General features: G+C 46.2%; 1 protein-coding gene across 1 annotated transcript in view; it reads left to right on the top strand.

Moving 5' to 3' along the window:
* Positions 1-15325: 15325 nt before the first annotated feature.
* Positions 15326-19343, top strand: part of LOC137141510 (deleted in lung and esophageal cancer protein 1-like) — a 43199-nt gene continuing 39181 nt past the window's right edge. Inside the window, exons 1-2 of the mRNA XM_067530397.1 lie at positions 15326-15438; positions 17416-17556. Coding sequence (XP_067386498.1) covers positions 15358-15438; positions 17416-17556 — 222 coding nt within the window. The 5' untranslated portion in view covers positions 15326-15357. The remainder of the gene's footprint in view (positions 15439-17415; positions 17557-19343) is intronic.

Raw genomic sequence — 19343 nt, 5'->3', positions numbered from 1 at the left:
AGCTATCAATTCTAGACACAGAGCTGAAAAGTAAAAGGACCCTGCATTGCCCCAAAATTTTGCTCCGTTAAGTTGATTTTCTACAGAGGTCTTTCCCTGCTCTTGAATTATGTTTTGTTCTATAACAGAAAGGCACTGCTTGCATAAGAGTGGGAGTTGAGCACTCAGTTTGTGGAGGAAACTTTCTGTAAAAGCAAATTGTTTCTTAATCAGAGGCATTTGGATATAAAACTAGAAGAGATACAATGCAGGAGCCTCGGCTGGTATGAATAGGCATAGATTTATAGCTGTCAGTGGAGCTTTGCCATTTTGCCACAGCTGAAGATCTGGGACAAAACAGTTGAAAACAAGTGATATTAGCTCCCCACCCATTTTTTTTTTTTTCCTATGGGAAAAGAGGATCAAAGTAAAACACTGGCAAAGCCCAGGCAAAAAATAAAACACAAAAAGAGAAATTTTTCAAAAGAAAATGAGTATTTTCAATTCTGTTTACTACTTTTTGGTCAAGAAAATGAAAAATTTGAAGGTGTAAATAACTTTGACTAAAAGGGTTTAATAAAGAACATCGGATACAGGTAAAGAGTAACAAAAAAACTACGTTTTATTTTTATAACAGGTTTGCAAAGCTGGGCACAACTCCAGAACAAAAATCTATTCTGTAAGGAGCGCGCCCCCCCTTTCTTTGTTTAACAGTTTATATTCCCTATCCCGGCCGAGAAAATCCCTCCCTTCGTTCCCCATTGGCTGGGTAATAAAAGGTTTACAACTTTCACGACCGCCTATTACATACATTTTCTTCCACATACAACATATATAGATCCATGTTCATGCTAATAAGCGAATTTTCTATGCAAGGTGTGTGCTAATATTCTATTACCTTATTACGCATGCGCCTTCTAACTTTACCTCTTGCTCTCTTCTTATGGTTTTCTTCAAGCTGACATTCTTTCACTTATCAGATAAGAAAACTTTCCCTCCCTTTTACCCTCTCTGGTGAAATTCCTAAAGCCAGAATTTATGACTAGATAAGTGCTTCTTCCTTCAGCAGAGGGTGAGAGAAAAACTCCCCTTTCTTTATCAGAGGGCGAAAGAAAGAAAAACTCCCCTTCCTTATCAGAGGGCGAAAGAAAGACAGACTCCCTTTCTTTAGCAGAGGGTTTACCCATTGTTTTCCTAAACTAATTTCCTAATATTGGAACCATGAATTTCTTTTCTATTACTACAACTATTTTATTTCTTTTAGACTCTTAACTCTTTCAAAGGAAATTGAAAATTTTCATTTTGGTCAAAAAGTCATTTTTGTCAACAAAAAAAAAAAACCTTTTAGATGAAAAATATTCAACCAGCTATATGAATCATTATTATTATTATCATTTGTATTTGTATTGCAGTAGCAGCTCGGAGTCCATTGTGCTAGGTGCTGCACAAACACAGAACACAAAGAAAATCCTGCCGCAAAGAATTTACAGTCTAAATCTTAACTGAGCTGTAGGCATTTAGCTCTTTCCCGGCCTTTCTACAAACCAGTCCCTCCATCTCCTGGCTGTTGTTACTATTATTATTTATTATCAATTGTACGCCCATCATTTGCCAGACATTTTCCAAACACTCAGGAAAGACAGTCTCTGCTCTGAGGACCTCACAGTTTCAGGACAGACCTGGAGACATTGGCTGGGGAATGGGAATAGGTAATTTATATATGTCAGCTAGATTCATCATAGGTAGCATGACAGACATGGGTCTTTACGTGGACAGGGTAGGAACTTTACAGATGTGCTCAGGGAAGTTCTATCACACGTAGTGGGCCGTGTGGAAGAAGGCACAGAGGTGATTGCACAAAAAGCTGAAAAATGGGCAAACAAGCTTGGGAATATCAGTGGAGCAGAAGGAAGGAGCAACACAATCTTGACAAGGGGGGATAAGTGAGGAGGGGCAGAGTTTTTTCAAAGTGGTGACAAAAAATGTGTTTGTTGTTATTTTGCTGTTCTCAGGTGTCACTATCTCTGACCAGAGCTGAAAAAAGTATTCCAGAAATTGTCGCACGACAGTAGTACAGAGAATTACTATGTTTGGGGGAGGGCTATGGCTTCCCCGTATCCAGCCCCCATGCACCTGGCCCTCTCAAGCTCAGAATGCATGTACATGAAGGAAACTGTTTGAGTTTCTGTGCTGTCAACCCTGGAGATGAACGGAGGGTGCACAACACTTTAAAGAGAACCAGGAACCAGTACAACCAGAAGTGGAAAGGAGAAGATTAAACTGTGTACATGAATCAGCCAATTCACTGATCCTCAGCCTTATGGATATGTTTTGTCTCCTTGGTGAATACAAATGTAACACTGTGACGTTAGCAGGAGTTATACATGCAAACCCAGGGCAAAATAGGCCAACAAGCAAATAACTCAGTTAAGGCCCAAGTTCTGACCTCAGATAAGGGAAAGCAATGGGAGTTGTAGCCGTATATCTGGAGGATAGGCCTATGGTGTCCAAACTCTTGCAACCACTCAGAAGCTGGGACAATATACTTACACAACTGAGCCTTACAGCTGATTGCAAGTATATGGGATGCTGCATGCCTCTAAGCTGGCCCTTATTTCTAGAGACAACACTCCTTTTAGTCCCACCATTCCTTACATTCCATGCACGTATGGGGTGCCCCTCCCTTGTTTATTGAAAATAATTTACGTCAGGAAACTGAAGAGATAGAAGGAGTCATTTACAGTAAAGGAAGGAATCCCACAGCAAGTTAAGATTCTTCCATGAATGAAGTCTGTCAGACCCTCATTTTGGATCTTTGTCACCCATTGCATCCCACATTTGGGCTTTGGCTGGTGAAGAGGTGCAAATTTAAGAAACACAATGAAACATTGAGAATACCGTTCTTCATCTGGCTGAACCTGTATTAGAACAGGATGGGAACCAGTTTAATATCACCGACATGTCAGCACAATGGCGGAAAGCTCCAAGAGAGTGTGTTTGTTTTTGATAATTCATTACAATTCATAGTTAACACAGGCGGAGAAATGCTTCCCACTGAGTCCTGAGTGCTATCAGGTCTTTACTCATCTTTAAAGCTTCATTGTCACTTCTAGCCCCATTCTGAAAACAGTTCTAGTTAGTTATTGTGTCTATCTTTTCTAGTCTCTAAAGATAGTAGGTGCTCAAATACCCAACTCCTATAACATGACTGTGATATAAATACCTAGCGAGTTAGGTAGGTAAAAAACTTCATCCATTAATGTAGCATGTGCCACTGGCAACATTCATAGAAACCAGCACCAGTGTAGTTTCTTGAATGAGAACACGCAGCACTAGTTTATGGAGATGGGCCACCATCTGAGAGATCATGTATATCCACCTCTAAGAAGAGTGAATGGATCACAGGGCTGGTAATTGGATAAAGATTCTTTGACCCCTGGATAGACTGTTCAAATACAGAACAAGTTAATAGCAACCAAAAGTCATTCATTCCCACCAGATGGTCACTCAAAGGCTTGTTGCATGTGAAATGAATTTGTGGTCTCAGTCCAATTCCTAAGGAGCAACATGGACCTGATTTTCAGAGCCGCTGAGCATCTCTCCTTCCGACTATCTTCCGCTGGAGTTGTGGACAGTTACTACACTTCTGGAAGTTAGGTCTCAAAGAGACTCATAGAAGATAGAAATGGAAAAGACATGCTGGGCTGGTGATCGGGTCTATCACATACCCAAGCAGAATTGCTCTGGGCTGACTTACTGGGAACTGGGGAAGAGTACTGCGGAAGAACAGGCTTTTCTCTCCAGGGATCTCTCTTGGGCTAACTGGAGGATTGCTGTGTGGACCTGGAAGGGAATTTCACCAGCCCAAAAGAAGGGGCACTAAGCCATAATGGAGGGATAGGGAGGATATGGGAAGAATCCTCGGGAGGTGTCCTTTCTACTGCAACCAGGCAAAAACAAAAAGCGAGTGTAGCTGGGCCCCTCCATCAACATGGGCCCGGCCCTGCCCTGCTCTCCCTTGCCCAGCCAGTTTTGTGGCACCAGACTTGCAACTTGCATGATGGCAGAGCAGGTGCCAGAGATTTGAATGGCTCCTGAATGCTGCAGTTTACACAGAGTGGATTGTTCTGGGTACCAGATATGGAATGGTAGGTGAAGCCGTTCTAGGCACGGGATCTGATAATAAGATGAAATCCTGAATGCCACAAATACTTCAATACATCACTTTGGGGAGCTACCTTTGATCACTCTGGTGTCCAGCGCTTACTCCACATGCGCACGATATTTCATGATGAGCGACGGCCTTAAAGCTGAGTGCAGCTAAGCCTCTCACCGCAGTGTTTTATGCACATTTTAGGACACTCTATTTAATAAATCCCAGTGAGCTGGCATTATTTGGCTGTGAAGTGACTTTCCTTCCCTCCATTTATTGCCATGGCATTTAATCCCAGAATCATCCTTCTGGGCCAAAGAGGAACATATGGAATTCTCCAGGGTCTATCAGCTGTGCTCCTCCAACTGCATCCCCACCCCCACTCAAGGCTGTGTGCTCTGCCTTCATGGCACTGCCAGCCTCTGCCCATTCTGGAGTTGGCGACTGAATTCTGTAATATGCCTGTCCCACACTGACCCATCTCCAGAGTTTGATGTAAGATCTGCCCCTTGCCTCCAGCCCTTTGCCAATAATAAGGGCTGTGCTGGAGATGAGGAAGAAGAAAGAAATATAGGAACAATAAAATGACAACACCAACTGAGTAATGGCACCTGAAACAAGGGGAGGAAAGCCTTTGCAGGCAGTTCTTCTATGATTCTTCATCTAGCACAAGATCATGCAATCTTTACTCACAAGAATAAAGGCTGCAGGCTCAGGACTCTAAATACGACAAGGATGGCCCCTCTAGAAATGCCCTAGATAGCACATCCCATATAAAGGAAAAATACTTACTACTTAGTTATAGACCCATTTATCCCATACAAGGGAACCAATCATTTACACTCTCCATATCTTCTGACCATCACCAACACATTTAGGCCTGTTCTCTGTGTGTCACATTACTATTGTGTTTTACAACTCTGTGGAATGAATTTGGAAGTAGCACACACAAAAGGAGGACGGATGGATTAAGTACCTCACTGAGTTTCGTAGGGATTATCATAAATGATTCACTTAGTCATTCGTTCTGAGCTATGCAATCATCCCTTAGTAAATAATGCCCATGTACTGCACTGTCCTTCTACCCTTATTTGCGTTATATTAAAGTCAGCTTAAATAGAAGCCAGCCCAGTCACAGAAGACACATAGTAATAGGATACGTATCCATCCTCTGCCAGTGCTGGATGGTCCTTTCCAGTACTCCAGTTCAGTTTTAAATGGTTCAGGCAATAGACCTTCCATTCCCGTTCATGAGAGTTTTCCCCACGGTCTAACAGATCTCACTGACACACTGAATACGCACTGTATACTGAGGCATAAATGTAACAGTATATGCAGTAAGGCGTATACAGCCAGTGTGCCCAGACAATACACACCAGCATGATAGCTACACCAGCCTTAGAAATGGTGCTGCATGCTTTCCTCTCTCTGCCTGGCTAGCCCTGCTGACCAAAGAGGAGAAAGGGGAAGTGGTCATGGCTCCAGCGTCACACCACCTCTTCCCGGCCCCTTCACCTAGGCAGGGGCCATACGGTTGCTAGGGTGGAGCAGAGCCTGCACTCCTCAGCCCCACACTGGGCACGGGGTCACCAGAAGGTGAAGAGTTTCCTTGTGTAGCTGTCAGCCAAAATCTGACCCACTGTCTAACCGGGTAGGAGTTAACAGCTGCTGTGGAAACCATTGCCTTGATTTTTCTGATGTTCATGCCCTTAAAAACTCAGCTGCACCATCACCCAGACCTGGTTCTGAACCCTGTGCAAAAACGATTTCCACACAAACCCTAGATTGTGTTCACTCCATGCTGAGTGCTAAGGGGCTGTCCTCCCCAGAGAAAATGTTTGGAGGTGGAGGGGGGGTATTAGACTTCAACATTCATAATACATTCCTTAACATACACTGGTCTTGAAGCACAGTGCTCCCCTTGATTCTTACAAAGAGGCTATCTTTTCACATCCAGAGCTTCTGGCTTTTGCTGGGGACAGTCCCATTCCCCCAGCTATCTCCAGAACCAAGGCGGTGTAAAGATGGCACACAGCTACTCTTGCCCTACATAGTCTCTGGCGCAGTTCAGCCACAGCCCATCGTTAGGGCCAACGACTCCATGACAGAAACAAAGAGAAAATAATGACTCGCTCAATAATAACCTCCATCTGGAGTGAAGCACAAAATGGCAGCAGGATGGGAATTCCCCTACATTTGAAGGTGCAATACATAGGAAACCGAATGACATCATCTCCTTTTGGTTACATAGCTCAGACACCACAGTGAGTGGGCCAGATTCTGATCTCATTTACAATAGCATCAATCCAGTGTAACACCATGGATTTCTGTGGCGATATTCCAGATTTTAACCAGTGTAACTCAGATCAGAATCTGGCCTGCTGTGTTTAAGCATTGCTATTTCAGAGCATGAATGGGCCTCAGATTTATCACAGCCATTATGTAATCAGCCACAGAGGTTACTGGGAGCTCTAATAACAGACTGCCCAGTTTAAGATGCTCAGAAAGGAATTTGCAAAAACATCGAGGTTTTTAAAAAATCCAGTTTGAACTTTAACTTCCCAGTTAGTGTAGAAACGGACTCGTTTTTCCCAGTGTGATTAGGAGGGAAGATCGGGGTATTTGCAGTGCCTGATTAATGTTAGGTTTACAGTTGGCTTCCCAAGCCAATTCTACTGCACCCACAAAGAGTGTGAGGACAGTGCTACGCATTTTTACTAAGGGCCGTGTCCTAAACCAAGTACACACCTTGATTAGCCTGACTTGTGGGGTGGAAGGAGACCAGAACAGTCTCTGTGGGGATGGAGGGGGGAATCTGTGTAAAAGTGCCCCTGCCCCGCTTCCCATGCTCACTGTAATGCTAAGTTCTTCATCCGAATAGGGAATGTGTGGAGAGTAAAGGACAGCTATACCCACCCCCAGCACATTCCATGCAGACACAGATTAACTCAGGGACAAACCACCCTCTGGAAATGCAGGTGCTTATGGAATTTAAAGGCAAGGAGGGGTTGTGTGCTTTTATTTAGAGGGGAACGCTAAACTACAGTGAAACTGAAGCAGAGTTTTATGTGCTGATCTTCTGATGAAGGCCTGATGAATGTGTTTGTTAACAACACTTAAAGGCAGAAGTTCTTTCTCATCTCAGAGGAATGTGACATTTCCAGATTAGGTATTTCCCAAGGAGAAGATGCCTCCTGGCTGCCTCCGCCCCTCATGCTTGCCCACACACCCTCACCAGCATATAGCAAATGCTCCCTATTGCCTCTTCCAAAGTTTGTAGTGACTGCTTTCTTCTCTGTGCATGAAGGGCTCAGGGGTTATGCTACAATGAGGATGCAAGGAACGCAGGATGTATTCAGTGGTTCTATTTCCAAGGTTTAGCCTGTGCCATTTTTCACATGAATATTAGAGGAAATAATAGTGAAGCCAAAGTAAAAGAAAAGGTTATGTCAAGGTCACTTCATATGCAGAACATGGGCTTTTGTTTGCCAACCATCCCTGCCTGTATGTTGAATCTCTTTCGCCCACTCTGTGTCTGTCATGTCTTTTTAGGGTTGCCAGGTGTCCGGTTGTCGATCCGAAAGTCCAGTCGAAAAGGAAACCTGTGCTGACCGGACACTGTAAGTCTGGTTACTTGCAGTCATTGGCCACCGCCACTGGGGCGATCAGAAAGAGCAGAAGCTGCTGCTGAGCCTGATTGCTGCAGTCCCTCGCTCTGGGGATTGATCCCCCCGTGCCCCATTGTGTTCTGATTTCCCCACCCCAGCCCCTCACTCCCAGGATTGACCCGCACCCTGCTGTGCCCCGATTGGGCAGGCAGACGGGCTCCACATCAGCTCTTCCCGGCCCAACTCTGCAGGCTGCAAGTGGGTCCCCCGGGAGGGAGGAGGGAGTGTCAGAGGGAGGGGGGAGGAGTGGGAAAGGGTGGGTCTTCAGGGGAAGAGGCAGGGCAGGGCAGGTCTGTTCGGTTTTCAGCAGTTAGAAAGTTGGCAATCCTAGCAGGGTCTGTCGGTCATTTATTTATGTGTGTTTGTGTGGTCCCAGCACAGTAGCAGTCCCATCTCAGCAGGGCTCTCTAGAAGCTATTGTAATATAAATACGATAATAAACAGAAAACATAAAAATGTCAATACTGTCTCTCCTTTTAGGAGCTGCTGAGGGCGCAGAACTTACAAATCTTATTACCCACTGACTTGGGTGTCTGAATGTGGACTGAGAACCTAATTTGAGGCACACAAATATGAAAAGCTTGGCCTTATTTTTCACAGTCTGGTCGTATCTCCTTAGATGGACACATCAGAGAACAAATAAGACGCATTTGCTGCCTACAAGACCTTAGAATCTAAGGATTGATTCTGCCACTGGATCTACACAGCCAGACACCTTCACATAGATGAAGCCCAGCTGACATCAATGTGGCCTCTGCCAGAGCACAGGGGTCTGTCTATCTGGAGCCAGTTGCAGTACTGGGCCCTAAGAAAGGAACATGCTTGCAAGTCAATGGGAGCTTCCAGCGCTCAACCCAGCCATAAATGTGAAGTTAAGCCACTGACTCCAGCAGAGTTACGCCACATTGATGTAATGAAGTTTGATTTCACACTGATGTAATGTAATTCTGTAATGAAGAGCAAATTCTGACCATAGCAGTATAAAGCTGGTATTGTAGATATAGAGCCAAATTTACTGCTGGTATAACCAAATGCAACCATTGACACACAGCTGCCTCAGCTGCATTGTTCTAGAGTAAATGCTGTAAGTTTGGGGAGCTTATGCTGCATTCTTCATACATAACAAAGAAGCTGAATCTTTGCTTTAAGTGCAAAATGGATCTAAACAACAGAGACACAAGCAGCGCCTCCATAATTATGCACTTACATTTTCAGTAATCATGGCAGGATCAAGTAGAGCCACATTCCTCTGTCTAGTGTTGCTTCTATGGATTTGCGGAAGTGAAACTTAGCATGCAGGTTAAAGGGTATAGAAAGGATCCTGAAGATTGACCATTGAGGAAGTGATTTCATTAGTTTTATAATGAGTTTCTATCTTTTGGCACATCCTCATCACATCTGCAGCTTCAATACTGTCAAAGCTTAGTGGTGGAATGATTCATTTCCTTCTCTCTCCTGTTTGCAGGATTCTCAAGTAATAAAAGCCTTTAGATACAGATACACACTTCCCACACGTTTATGGAGGGGGAGTGGATATAAGCAATTGGGGCAAAATGTGTCTATGGAAACAATACTCAGAAATTAAAACAAGAAACCATGGGAGTGCTATTAATATAAATCAACTACAATGCCAGCTGAGTGAGTGTGGTCTATTGGTTAGAAGAGGAAGTCAAAATTCCTGCATTGTATTTCCTGGCTGTACCAGTACTTTTTTGAGACTTTGGACAATTCCTCACACTTTTCTGGAATTCATCTGTACAGCACATCTGTTCTTGACTACTTTATCCCATCTAGTCTACAAAGAACAAAATTGAGATGTTAAGAACAAAACTAATCAAGGAACTAAAGGATGTGAAAAGAAGCAATTTTTTAATTATCTGTATACCAACTCCAGGAGCCCAAGTAACAAACAAAAGGACTTGAAATTGCTCATTTATGAGCATTGATCTAGTTGGCATTACTGAAACCTGGTGAGAGAATTCTCATGACTGGAATGTTAAAATCAATGGTTATAACTTATTTAGGAAGGATTAAGCCAGCAAAAGGGATGGAGGAGTAGCACTCTATATCAAAAATGGCATTACGTGTTTCCAAGTGACTGATATCTTGGAAGAAAATAATCTTGAATGCTTATGGATCAATGTCCTAACAGATAAAGCACAAGATGGTGTACTCAGTGGTGTCTGCTACAGACCATCAAATCACACTAGGGAACAGGATGACTGCCTCTTTAAACGCCTATCTATTATGTGTAGGAAAAAAAGCTGCATGATCATGGCAGACTTCAATTTGAGTAACATATGCTGGAGGTCTTATGCTGCCATTGCTAAAACATCTTGGAATTTCTAAATATCATAGATGACAATTTCCTATCTCAAAAAGTGTTGCATCCAACATGGGAAAATTCTATGTTAGACCTCATCTTGACAGATAAAGAGGAACTGATCGCAGAACTAAAAATTCACTTATGTCGCTTATGTACGATTGATCATGACTTGATCGTTCTTATAATGTGCAAAGAGAATACATTCCAGACCAGTGATTTATATACTTGGTGCTTTACAAGGACCAATTTCACAAAGCTGAAAACAACAATGAGCCAAATCAGCTTGTAGGAAGAATTTAATCAGAAAAAATGCAAATCAAAATTAGGAATTTGTTTAAGAACACCTTACTAGATGCCCTGTGATGTGGTGCTCACCCCACACAGGACTCAGTGGAGTTAAGGTGGCCGGGTAGGCCAATTAAATCCACAGGCTGCATCTGGAGCAGGAGCCAGAGAGCAGGAGACTGATTTGGAACAGGCTTACCTAGGCAGTAACCTGGGTGGATCCCCAAGCGCTGGTTCGGCGCATGGAGCTCTCTACCCTTTGAACCCCCTGGCACATACTCCAGGAGGTGAGGGCAGCCTTGCCCACCCACTGCTTGAGACTACCTCAAGCGGGTCCTGAGGGAGGGTGCTCCCCGCCTACCCCTCATCCTGAGTCCTCCGGACCTCTTCATCGGACCCCTGCCCCGCGAGCCCCGCCGACCACCTCCTCCGCACACCCTGAGCCAGTTGCGGGATCTGCAGCCCGGCGCACTTCTGAACTGCGCAATGGGTACACCTTTACACGCTCGTGCTCCACACTCTTCATTTCCTCGCCCTCGCGTCCCACCCTGACACCAAGTGGCGGGACTTCTTACCACCTGTCAAGGGCGAGAGGCCCCGGTGGATCAGCCTTTATTCCACCTTGGTTCCACAGCCCACCAGGGATATCGACTGGCAGCTTCTTCACGGAGCTGTGAGCACAGGTGTGTACCTGGCACGGTTCACCCCCCCCCCATCCCGAAACCTGTCCCTTCTGCAGTGTGAGGGAGACCCTGGTGCATGTCTACCTGGAGTGTGCCAGGTTGCAGCCACTATTCCAGCTCCTTCAGAACCTCCTCCTGAGGTTCTGGCTGCACTTCTCTACGCACCTCCTCATCTACGCATACCCCATCCACAGCCCCACAAAGTTGTGGGACTTCCTCGTCAACCTCCTCCTCACTTTGGCCAAGGTGGCCATCTACAACACCAGGCTGAGGAGGTGCTCTGCAACTGTGGGGCCTCCTTCCATTCCTCCGTCTGATCACGTCTCCAGGCAGAGTTCCTCTGGGTCACGTCTGCTGACTCCTTGGCTATCTTCGAGGAGCAGTGGGTGCTGTCCGGGGTTCTCTGTTTGGTGTCCCCTTCATGTTCCCTCCGTTTAGCCCTTTGACCTCCTGGCAGCATAAGACTTCCAGCATATATTACTCAAATTGAAGTCCACTGATATTGTGGAAGAAAATAATCTTGAATGCTTATGGGTAACAAGAATCTCCTGAGTCTGGTATGTGCATCCTGGATCACCAAAGAACATCATGTGAGAGCTGAAATAGAAGCTGGTATCATAGTAGTCATCAATATCATTGTGAAATGTTTGTAAAGATACTAGCTGAGGAGTTGTGTGTGTATAGATACCGAAAATTTGTTCTTAAAGTCTGTGTCTAGGGACTGGTCTGCAGCAAAGGTGAAAAACAGGTTTTCTGTCAGACAAGAGATGTTTATCTATCTGTTCACATGTAAATTGAGTATTGTCTTGTTCATAGTGGGTCCCCTATCAGTCTAAACCGAATGCGAATGAAGGATTGTGAGAACTTCAAAGAAGGAAAGTAATAGGATCTCCTCCTTCCCCCGCTGTTTGTCTGCCTATCTGGTGTGGATCAAAGGTTTGATCCGCTATATTTGGAGGGCAAAGAAGACATCAGGGCATTCTTCACTGAGGAAATAAAAGGACAGCAAGTTTGTTTCACAAAAAAGGGGTCTCAACCAGACTTGGTTGAAAATGCTGGAGAGAACTTTGGGTGAGATAAGTTTCCTTAGACAGGAGGCTAACCTGTTAAGTTTAATCTCTAGAAAGTGTGTTATGATTTCATTTTATATGTACATGTTTGTTTCCAATAGTCTTACTCGCTATCATTGGAATCTGTTTGATAATAAACTTTTATTCTGGTTTTCATTATAGATGTATTTCAGCACTGTGGTGTTAAGCAAAGTGGTGATCCTGAGTTGAATCTTACACGCTGGTGTGTGCCACTCCATTGGGAACAGTAGGCCTAGTAATTGTGAGAGTGGTCAGTGGATAAGGGGCTGGACACTACAGGGAACACTCAGAGGACTCAGGGTTTGGTGTGTGCCTGTTCCTAGCCTGAACAGAGAGAGCAAGGCCTGTGGAACCTGGAAGGAGTTCTAGGGTTACCAGATGCTGTTTGTTTCTGGGAGCTGACCCATAGCAGGCCTCGATCAGATTGCTTCATGCTAAGGGCAGGTAGTGGGGAGGTACCTCACAACCTGGGGGAGTGTCACAAGAGGCACTTCAGCCCTGTAATGAATTTTGAGCCCTGCCTGGGAGAACTCACTGTGATTAGCTACCTTTCCCACTGGGGGGAAGGGTGGGGTCTGGTACTGCCCCTAGAGGGATGGGAGGCCACAGAGGGTGGTGCAGAACAAATCCACCTGTAGGGGGATCCTCTGCCACAGCCCCTCTGCTTCAGTTTCCCTCTAGCCAACAAGGGACTCAATATGTTATGGCTAGAAATACTAAAAATGTCTTGGGATGAGTCATTTATTGAAATTAGGAGAACTGGTGACCCAGTAGAGGTTGTTATGCTGACCCACTAGGAGTCATGGGCTGTGTTTTGTTAGTGTTAGCTATAAAAGATTAGGTAAAAGTAAATACCTCCGAGCAATCTGAGGGAGTTTTTCTTCGGACAAGGAGCTGACACCTAAACACCACATCAGCTGGATGGAAGGAGGTCCCCTGAAAGCCTGGCTGGTAATCACTCAAAACCATCTCAGACTGTGGGTAACTATATCTGGGATCTCCTAAACCTATTGTGTATGTCTGAGTGTGCTTATTCGCTAATAAATAGTAGTTTTAGATAAAAGCATGCTTGCTTAAATTAATCAATTATAAGATAAAAATGCTGTGTTCCCAGTGGTTTATTCCTGACACCACCTGGAAAGAAACAATTACGTTACCCCTGCTTTGGGTTCTGGAAAACCCTGAGTAACACTGCCAATGCTAGAACTTTGGACTCGGGGGGCCTTGGAAAGGCTAAAGGGAAGTACCTTGTACTGATAGTGATCTTGTCCTAAAACAAATTGGAGGAACAACCCTGTGTAATTGATGTATGGCAACATGAAAGTATGCATCTTGCAGGTCATAGAATGATAGAATATTAGAGTTGGAAGGGACCTCAGGAGGTCATCTAGTCCAACCCCCTGATCAAAGCAGGACTAACCTGAGCTAAATTATCCCAGCCAGCGCTTTGTCAAGCCGCAGCTTAAAAACCTCCAAAGATGGAGATTCCATCACCTCCCTCGGTAACCCATTCCAGTGCTTCACCACCCTCCTAATGAAAAACTTTTTCCTGACATCCAACCTCCCCCACTGCAACTTGAGACCATTGCTCCTTGTTCTGTCATCTACTACCATTGAGAACAGCCTAGCTCCATCCTCCCTGGAACCCCCTTTCAGGTAGTTAAAGGCTGCTATCAAATCCCCCCCTCATTCTTCTCTTCTGCAGACTAAACTACCCTAGTTCCCTCAGCCTGTCTTCATAAGTCTTGTGCTCCAGATCCCTAATCATTTTTATTGCCCTCCACTGGACTCTCTCCAATTTCCCACATCCTTTTTGTAGTGGGGGGCCCAAAACTGGACACAATACTCCAAATGCAGCCTCACCAATGCCGAATAGAGGGGAATAATCACTTCCAGTTCCCTCATTCCAGTGCTGGGATTATTGTTGCTAGAGTAACCATCCTGTGTTTTGACGAATTTGTTTAGGTTTCTCAAATCGAGAATGGGCCTCCAACCACCCTGTCTTTTTCTGGGTTAAGAAATAATAGGAATAAAAGCCCTTCCCTCTGTGCTGTACCCTTACTAGCCCTACCATACCCAATTACAGAAGATGGTCTACTTCCTGTCTAAGACAATACTCATGAAAGGGATCAGTGAAGAGGAGGGGGAGGGGCAGCGTGGGTGGGTATGGGGAATGAAGGTGAACTGGATGGAATAACCGGTGATGATAATTTCCAGCACCCATTTGTTTGAATTAATAATTTTCCATGCTGGATAGAATGATGTTCAATGATCTGTAAAGGGAGGTTGATAGAAAATGGTTTCCACAACTGGAGTTGCAGGAGGTCTTTTGGGCCCTCACCAAAATGCTCCAATTTGATGTTTCAATCCAGGCTGTTGAGCCATAGGAGGTTGAGAGGGGAGTGCCCTACATCTTGTGGGTCTTTGCCTCCATCTCTGGGTATCGTACTGCCTCTGCAGCTGTGGGTAAGGCGCTGGTCTTGAGCATTGCGATGGATAATATCTGCCTTATTTTTAATTTTATGCAAGTGTGTAGATGCCTAAAGACAAAAGAGTCTCTCTAGAGTCTTTCAATGTGTGGAAGGACTCATCGGTTTTACCTGCAAATAATTTTGGACCTTCAAAGGGGAGATCTTCTACAGCGGATTGCACCTCCTGTGGGAATCCAGACCAATGGAGCCAAGGGGCCCGTCTCATCGCTATGGCGCTTGTGATGGATCTTGCCACTATATCTGCTGAGTCTAAGGATGCCTCCAGAGCTGTTCTTGCCAGGCGCTGGCCTTCAGAGATGGGTGGCCTTGTGAGGAAAGCAAGCTCGGGTCACGAGCCAAGGGGACGGTGCGTGTGAGGGGGGGTTTCAGGGATGAAGGGAGGGGAATACCAGGGACAAACGGCCCCTCTCCAGAAAGGGGGTGGGGGGCGATAAACACTGGGTCCCTGTCTGTTACCCCCCCTGCCCCCAGTGATGGCCGCTCTGCTGTGGGGCACCCTTGGCCCCCGCCCGAGTCGCTGCCGGCTGGGAGGAGGCGCCGTCGCTAGGGCAGGGAGGAGGCCGCTTCCTTAGCAACGGGCTCGGGCCGAGCTCCGGTCCTCGGGACGAGCGGCGGGGCCGGGCTGCGCTGGCTCAGTCCGCGGGTGGACGCCCCTAGCCCCGCGCGGGGCCCAGGCGGGGATGGCGGCGGGCGGGGCCCCCCGGAGGCCTGAGGGTGAGCCCGCCACGTCCCGACACAGACCCGCCTCCGAGCGCGCTCAGGTAAGGGCCCCGCACCGGGCGCGGCCCGCTCCGTCCCCTGCCTTCGGAGAGCGACCGCCTACCTGCCGCGCCCCCCGCAGGGCCCTGCCCCCCCGGGAGCAACCCCCCCCTCCGCCCCCAGACACCCCCGCTCCCAGACACTTCCCGCCCGCAGGGCCCTTCCCCTTCTGAGAGCGACCCCCCCCCAAACACGGACACCCCCCCCGCCTCCAGACACCGACACCCCCAAACACGGACACCCCCCCGCCTCCAGACACCGACACCCCCAAACACGGACACCCCCCGCCCCAGACACCCCCAAACACGGACACCCCCCATCCCCAGACACCCCCAAACACCGACACCCCCTGTCCCCAGACACCCCTCCGCCCCCAGACACACCCGCCCCCAGAGACCGACATCCCCAGAGAGCAACCCCCCCCCGCATGGCCCTTCCCCCCCAGAGTGACCCCCCTCCACCATCAGACACCCCCCCTCAGACACCAACCCCCCAGACAGTGATCCCTCAGACACCAACCCCCCTCTGCCCTCAGACACCAACCCCCCTCTGCCCTCAGACACCGGCATCCCCCAGAGGCTGACACCCCCCGCAGGGCCCTTCCCCCCCCAGACACCAACACACACCCCCTCCGCCCTCAGACACCAACCCCCCCCTGAGGCCAACAGCCCCCCCCCCCGAGCCCTCTCCCCCCCTCCCCGAGACAGACCCCCCCCCCTTCAGGGCCCTTCCCGCTCAGACACGACACCTTCCCCCCTTCCCCCCACCTTCAGACACTGACAGCCCCACTCTGCTTTCAGAGACCACCACCACGCCACAGGGCCCTTCCCCCTCAGGGAGCAACACCCCCCAGGCTCCCACCTCCACCCTCAGAAACAGACACCCCAGTCCCCCTCAGAGACTGAAACTCTCCAGATACCTCAGAGACCCCGTCCCCAGAGACCAACACTCCCTAGATGCCCCTCCCCCCTCAGAAACCCCACTCCTGCAGGCTCCCTCCACAGAGACACCTCCTCTCCTCCCCATGCCACCTCCACCCTTACAGACCTCCTCCATCTATGAGCCAATGCCTGGAAGTTGAAGCTAGACAAATTCAGACTGGAAACAAGGTGTCGATTTTTAACAGTGAGGGTCATAATCATTGAAACAACTTACCAAGGGTCATGGTGGATTCTCCATCATGAACCATTTTAAAATCAAGATTGGATGTTTTTCTAAAATATCAGCTCTTGGGATTTTTCGGGGAAGTTCTATGGCTTGTGTTATGCAGGAAGTGGGACCAGATGGTCACAATGGGTCCCTTCTGGCCTAGGGATCTATGAATCACAAAGAGACAGAGAGAGACGCACACCGCAGCAGCCCATTCACTGTGCCTGGACACCCCAGCCCATTCAGCACTCCCCTAGGGAGCTCCTTTACCCACCTGGAAAGGACCCCCCCTACAGGCAGATCTCCTATCCAAAAAGATACTCCTGTTCACACACTCCCTCTCAGACATGGTCCTCTTGGACCATCCTGTGAACCCTTCTTTTGTGTCCTCATAATATCCAGTGCAGACAGAACCTTCTTTCCACCATCATCCGACACTCCCTCTATCTCCTAAATCCCCTCCCTTGCAGACCCCAATTTCTCCTCCAGACAGTCGTTCCCAGACAGAACCTTCCAGCCCTAGACGGTCTGCACCCAACCACCCACCCAGCCATTCTCTGGAGGAGCTAAATGGAATTCACTTTTGCTGGCTATATCTTTTTATAACCCAGACTCTTAAGGAGTAAATAGATACAAAGAGCTTCTATATCCAGAACATTATGTATATAGTCCCCTTTCTTACCAAAGCACTGGTAATCTGAAGCTGCTGCTGTGAAACGAAACTGATTTAATCATTGTTGCATGTATGGTTAATATCCATGTCCCTCACCCTCAAGCCTGTCTCTATTTCTAAAGACTAACAATTTCTCACCCTATTTTTTCCCCTTTAGGACATTTCCCATTTGTTGACTAGCGTCTTTAAGAGCATGTATACTGCAGATGTTATAGGGATGGACACTGGAACAAATCTGATCAAGTCCCGTGGAGGAGACAACCTCTATCATGAGAAGTTTGTGGATGAGCTGCAAAAGGTAAAGCAAATAAACAGAAAACAGATTAGAAGCAGTTTTCAGAGCTGTTCTGAGATTTAGCAAAATATTTGTTCAATGTTAATTTAGACTTCCAGGATTTTTTTTCAAAATTGTTTCCTAGAATTGCAGACATTTTCATGATCAGTTTGAATGTTAGTGGCAAACAACCTTCTTGAGTCCAAATTTTCTGGTAGAGCATCTCAATTTGTATTAGCCGCCTGATGCTCCTAACTGTACCTGGCATTCTCTGTTGTTCTGGGAGATTTTTTATATGTAAAGTAAAAAACCAATGGTCTTTAAAGTTCCTACCTGCTGGGATCTACATTCTCCCTGCAGTTTCAGTTGGATGTGATAGACTTATTACCATCATTCAGTAAATTGTGTAGTGTTGCTATGTGCTCTTAAGGAGCTGCTGAATGGAGTGAAGTGATCCTTACACAACCATTTACTACCTCACTGGTGGGTTGTGACACATAATTCATTAATGTTTGCAAAGCACTCTTGAGACAAAAATGATGAAAAGAGCTATAGTAATGCAAAGTATTTTTTATTAATCATATTACTTTGGTAGGTGCTGCACAAGGGTAGGAGGATAGATCACTGTTAAAATGGACAGATATTCTGATTTTGGCAACAAATCTTAATTTTGTAGGCACCATCTATCTCTTTGTACTATTCACAGAACGCAAAACAGACAAGCAGGTTCTATATTTTTCTCCTTAATTGAGTTGCTTCAGAATGTACCAGTGAATGCAGTCTGCTTTTTCTTGACAATATCTGAGTAGTATGTTTGAATGATCTCTCCTCAAATATTGACATCTTGTCTTTTTAAAATAAGATGGGTCCCAAAAGAAGTAGCTAGCAGTAAGATAAACTAGGTTATAAGAAAGTTATTTAGATTTTATTTTAAAGTGCATGGAGCTCTATCCACCTGAGGAACTGGTACAATATGTGCTGTATATTCAGTGCAAATCAGAACTTCAAAAAATCCACTTGCCAGCTCTCTATTGGAGAATAGGAAACGTACAAGTTAGAGGTGGGGGAAACTGAGCCATCAATTCATGCAGATTTTAAGCTTTCAGGTTTTGTAGGGCTGAAAACAACTTTTTAAAAGCCTTCATCTGAACAGATGTGGAATCTTTCTGAGTCTGCAGACAGGTAACCTTAGAACCTCTTGCTGGAGCAGCAGTGTAGTGAAATCAACAAGAGTGGTCATTTTCACAACTCATATTCAGAACTAGTAGAAAAAAATGTGATTTTTTTTTTCTGTCAACAAATGCTATTTTGTTGAAAGTCAAATTTTTCTAAGGTCCAGAAAGGAATTGCGAGGCAGGGAAGAGAGACAGAGAGAGACAAGAATAGTCAATAGCTTGCGGTGTAGGATACTCACTGGGGATGTGGAAGATTTGAATCATAGAGTTGGAAGGGACCTCAGGAGGTCATCTAGTCCAACCCCCTGCTCAAAGCAAGACTAACCTCAGCTAAATAACCCCAGCGAGGGTTTTGTCAAGCCGCAGCTTAAAAACCTCTAAGTCCTTGCTCTGAATCAGTGAATTAAAAAGCTTTCTAGTAACTGGGGGAGAGGGAACATTTTAAATTTAATCATATACCTGCTAGCCAGATACAGTAGCTGGAACACAAGTAAGGTCCAAGCATAGCACCTTCTCTCTCTGCAGTAGCAGGTCCTGAGGGCCAGGCTTCTCCGCAGGATGCTGCCCCTGGAATTCATTGATAAAGAGGCTTCTTTCCTCATATCTGCCTCTAGTTATAAAGTTTAGTTCTTTGAC

This window comes from Emydura macquarii, unplaced genomic scaffold, assembly GCF_026122565.2.
Source record: "Emydura macquarii macquarii isolate MOO-44397 ecotype Brisbane River unplaced genomic scaffold, CSIRO-AGI_Emac_v2 contig_3080, whole genome shotgun sequence".
Classification (NCBI taxonomy): domain Eukaryota; kingdom Metazoa; phylum Chordata; order Testudines; family Chelidae; genus Emydura; species Emydura macquarii.
This window is presented reverse-complemented; position numbering and strand designations above follow the sequence as displayed.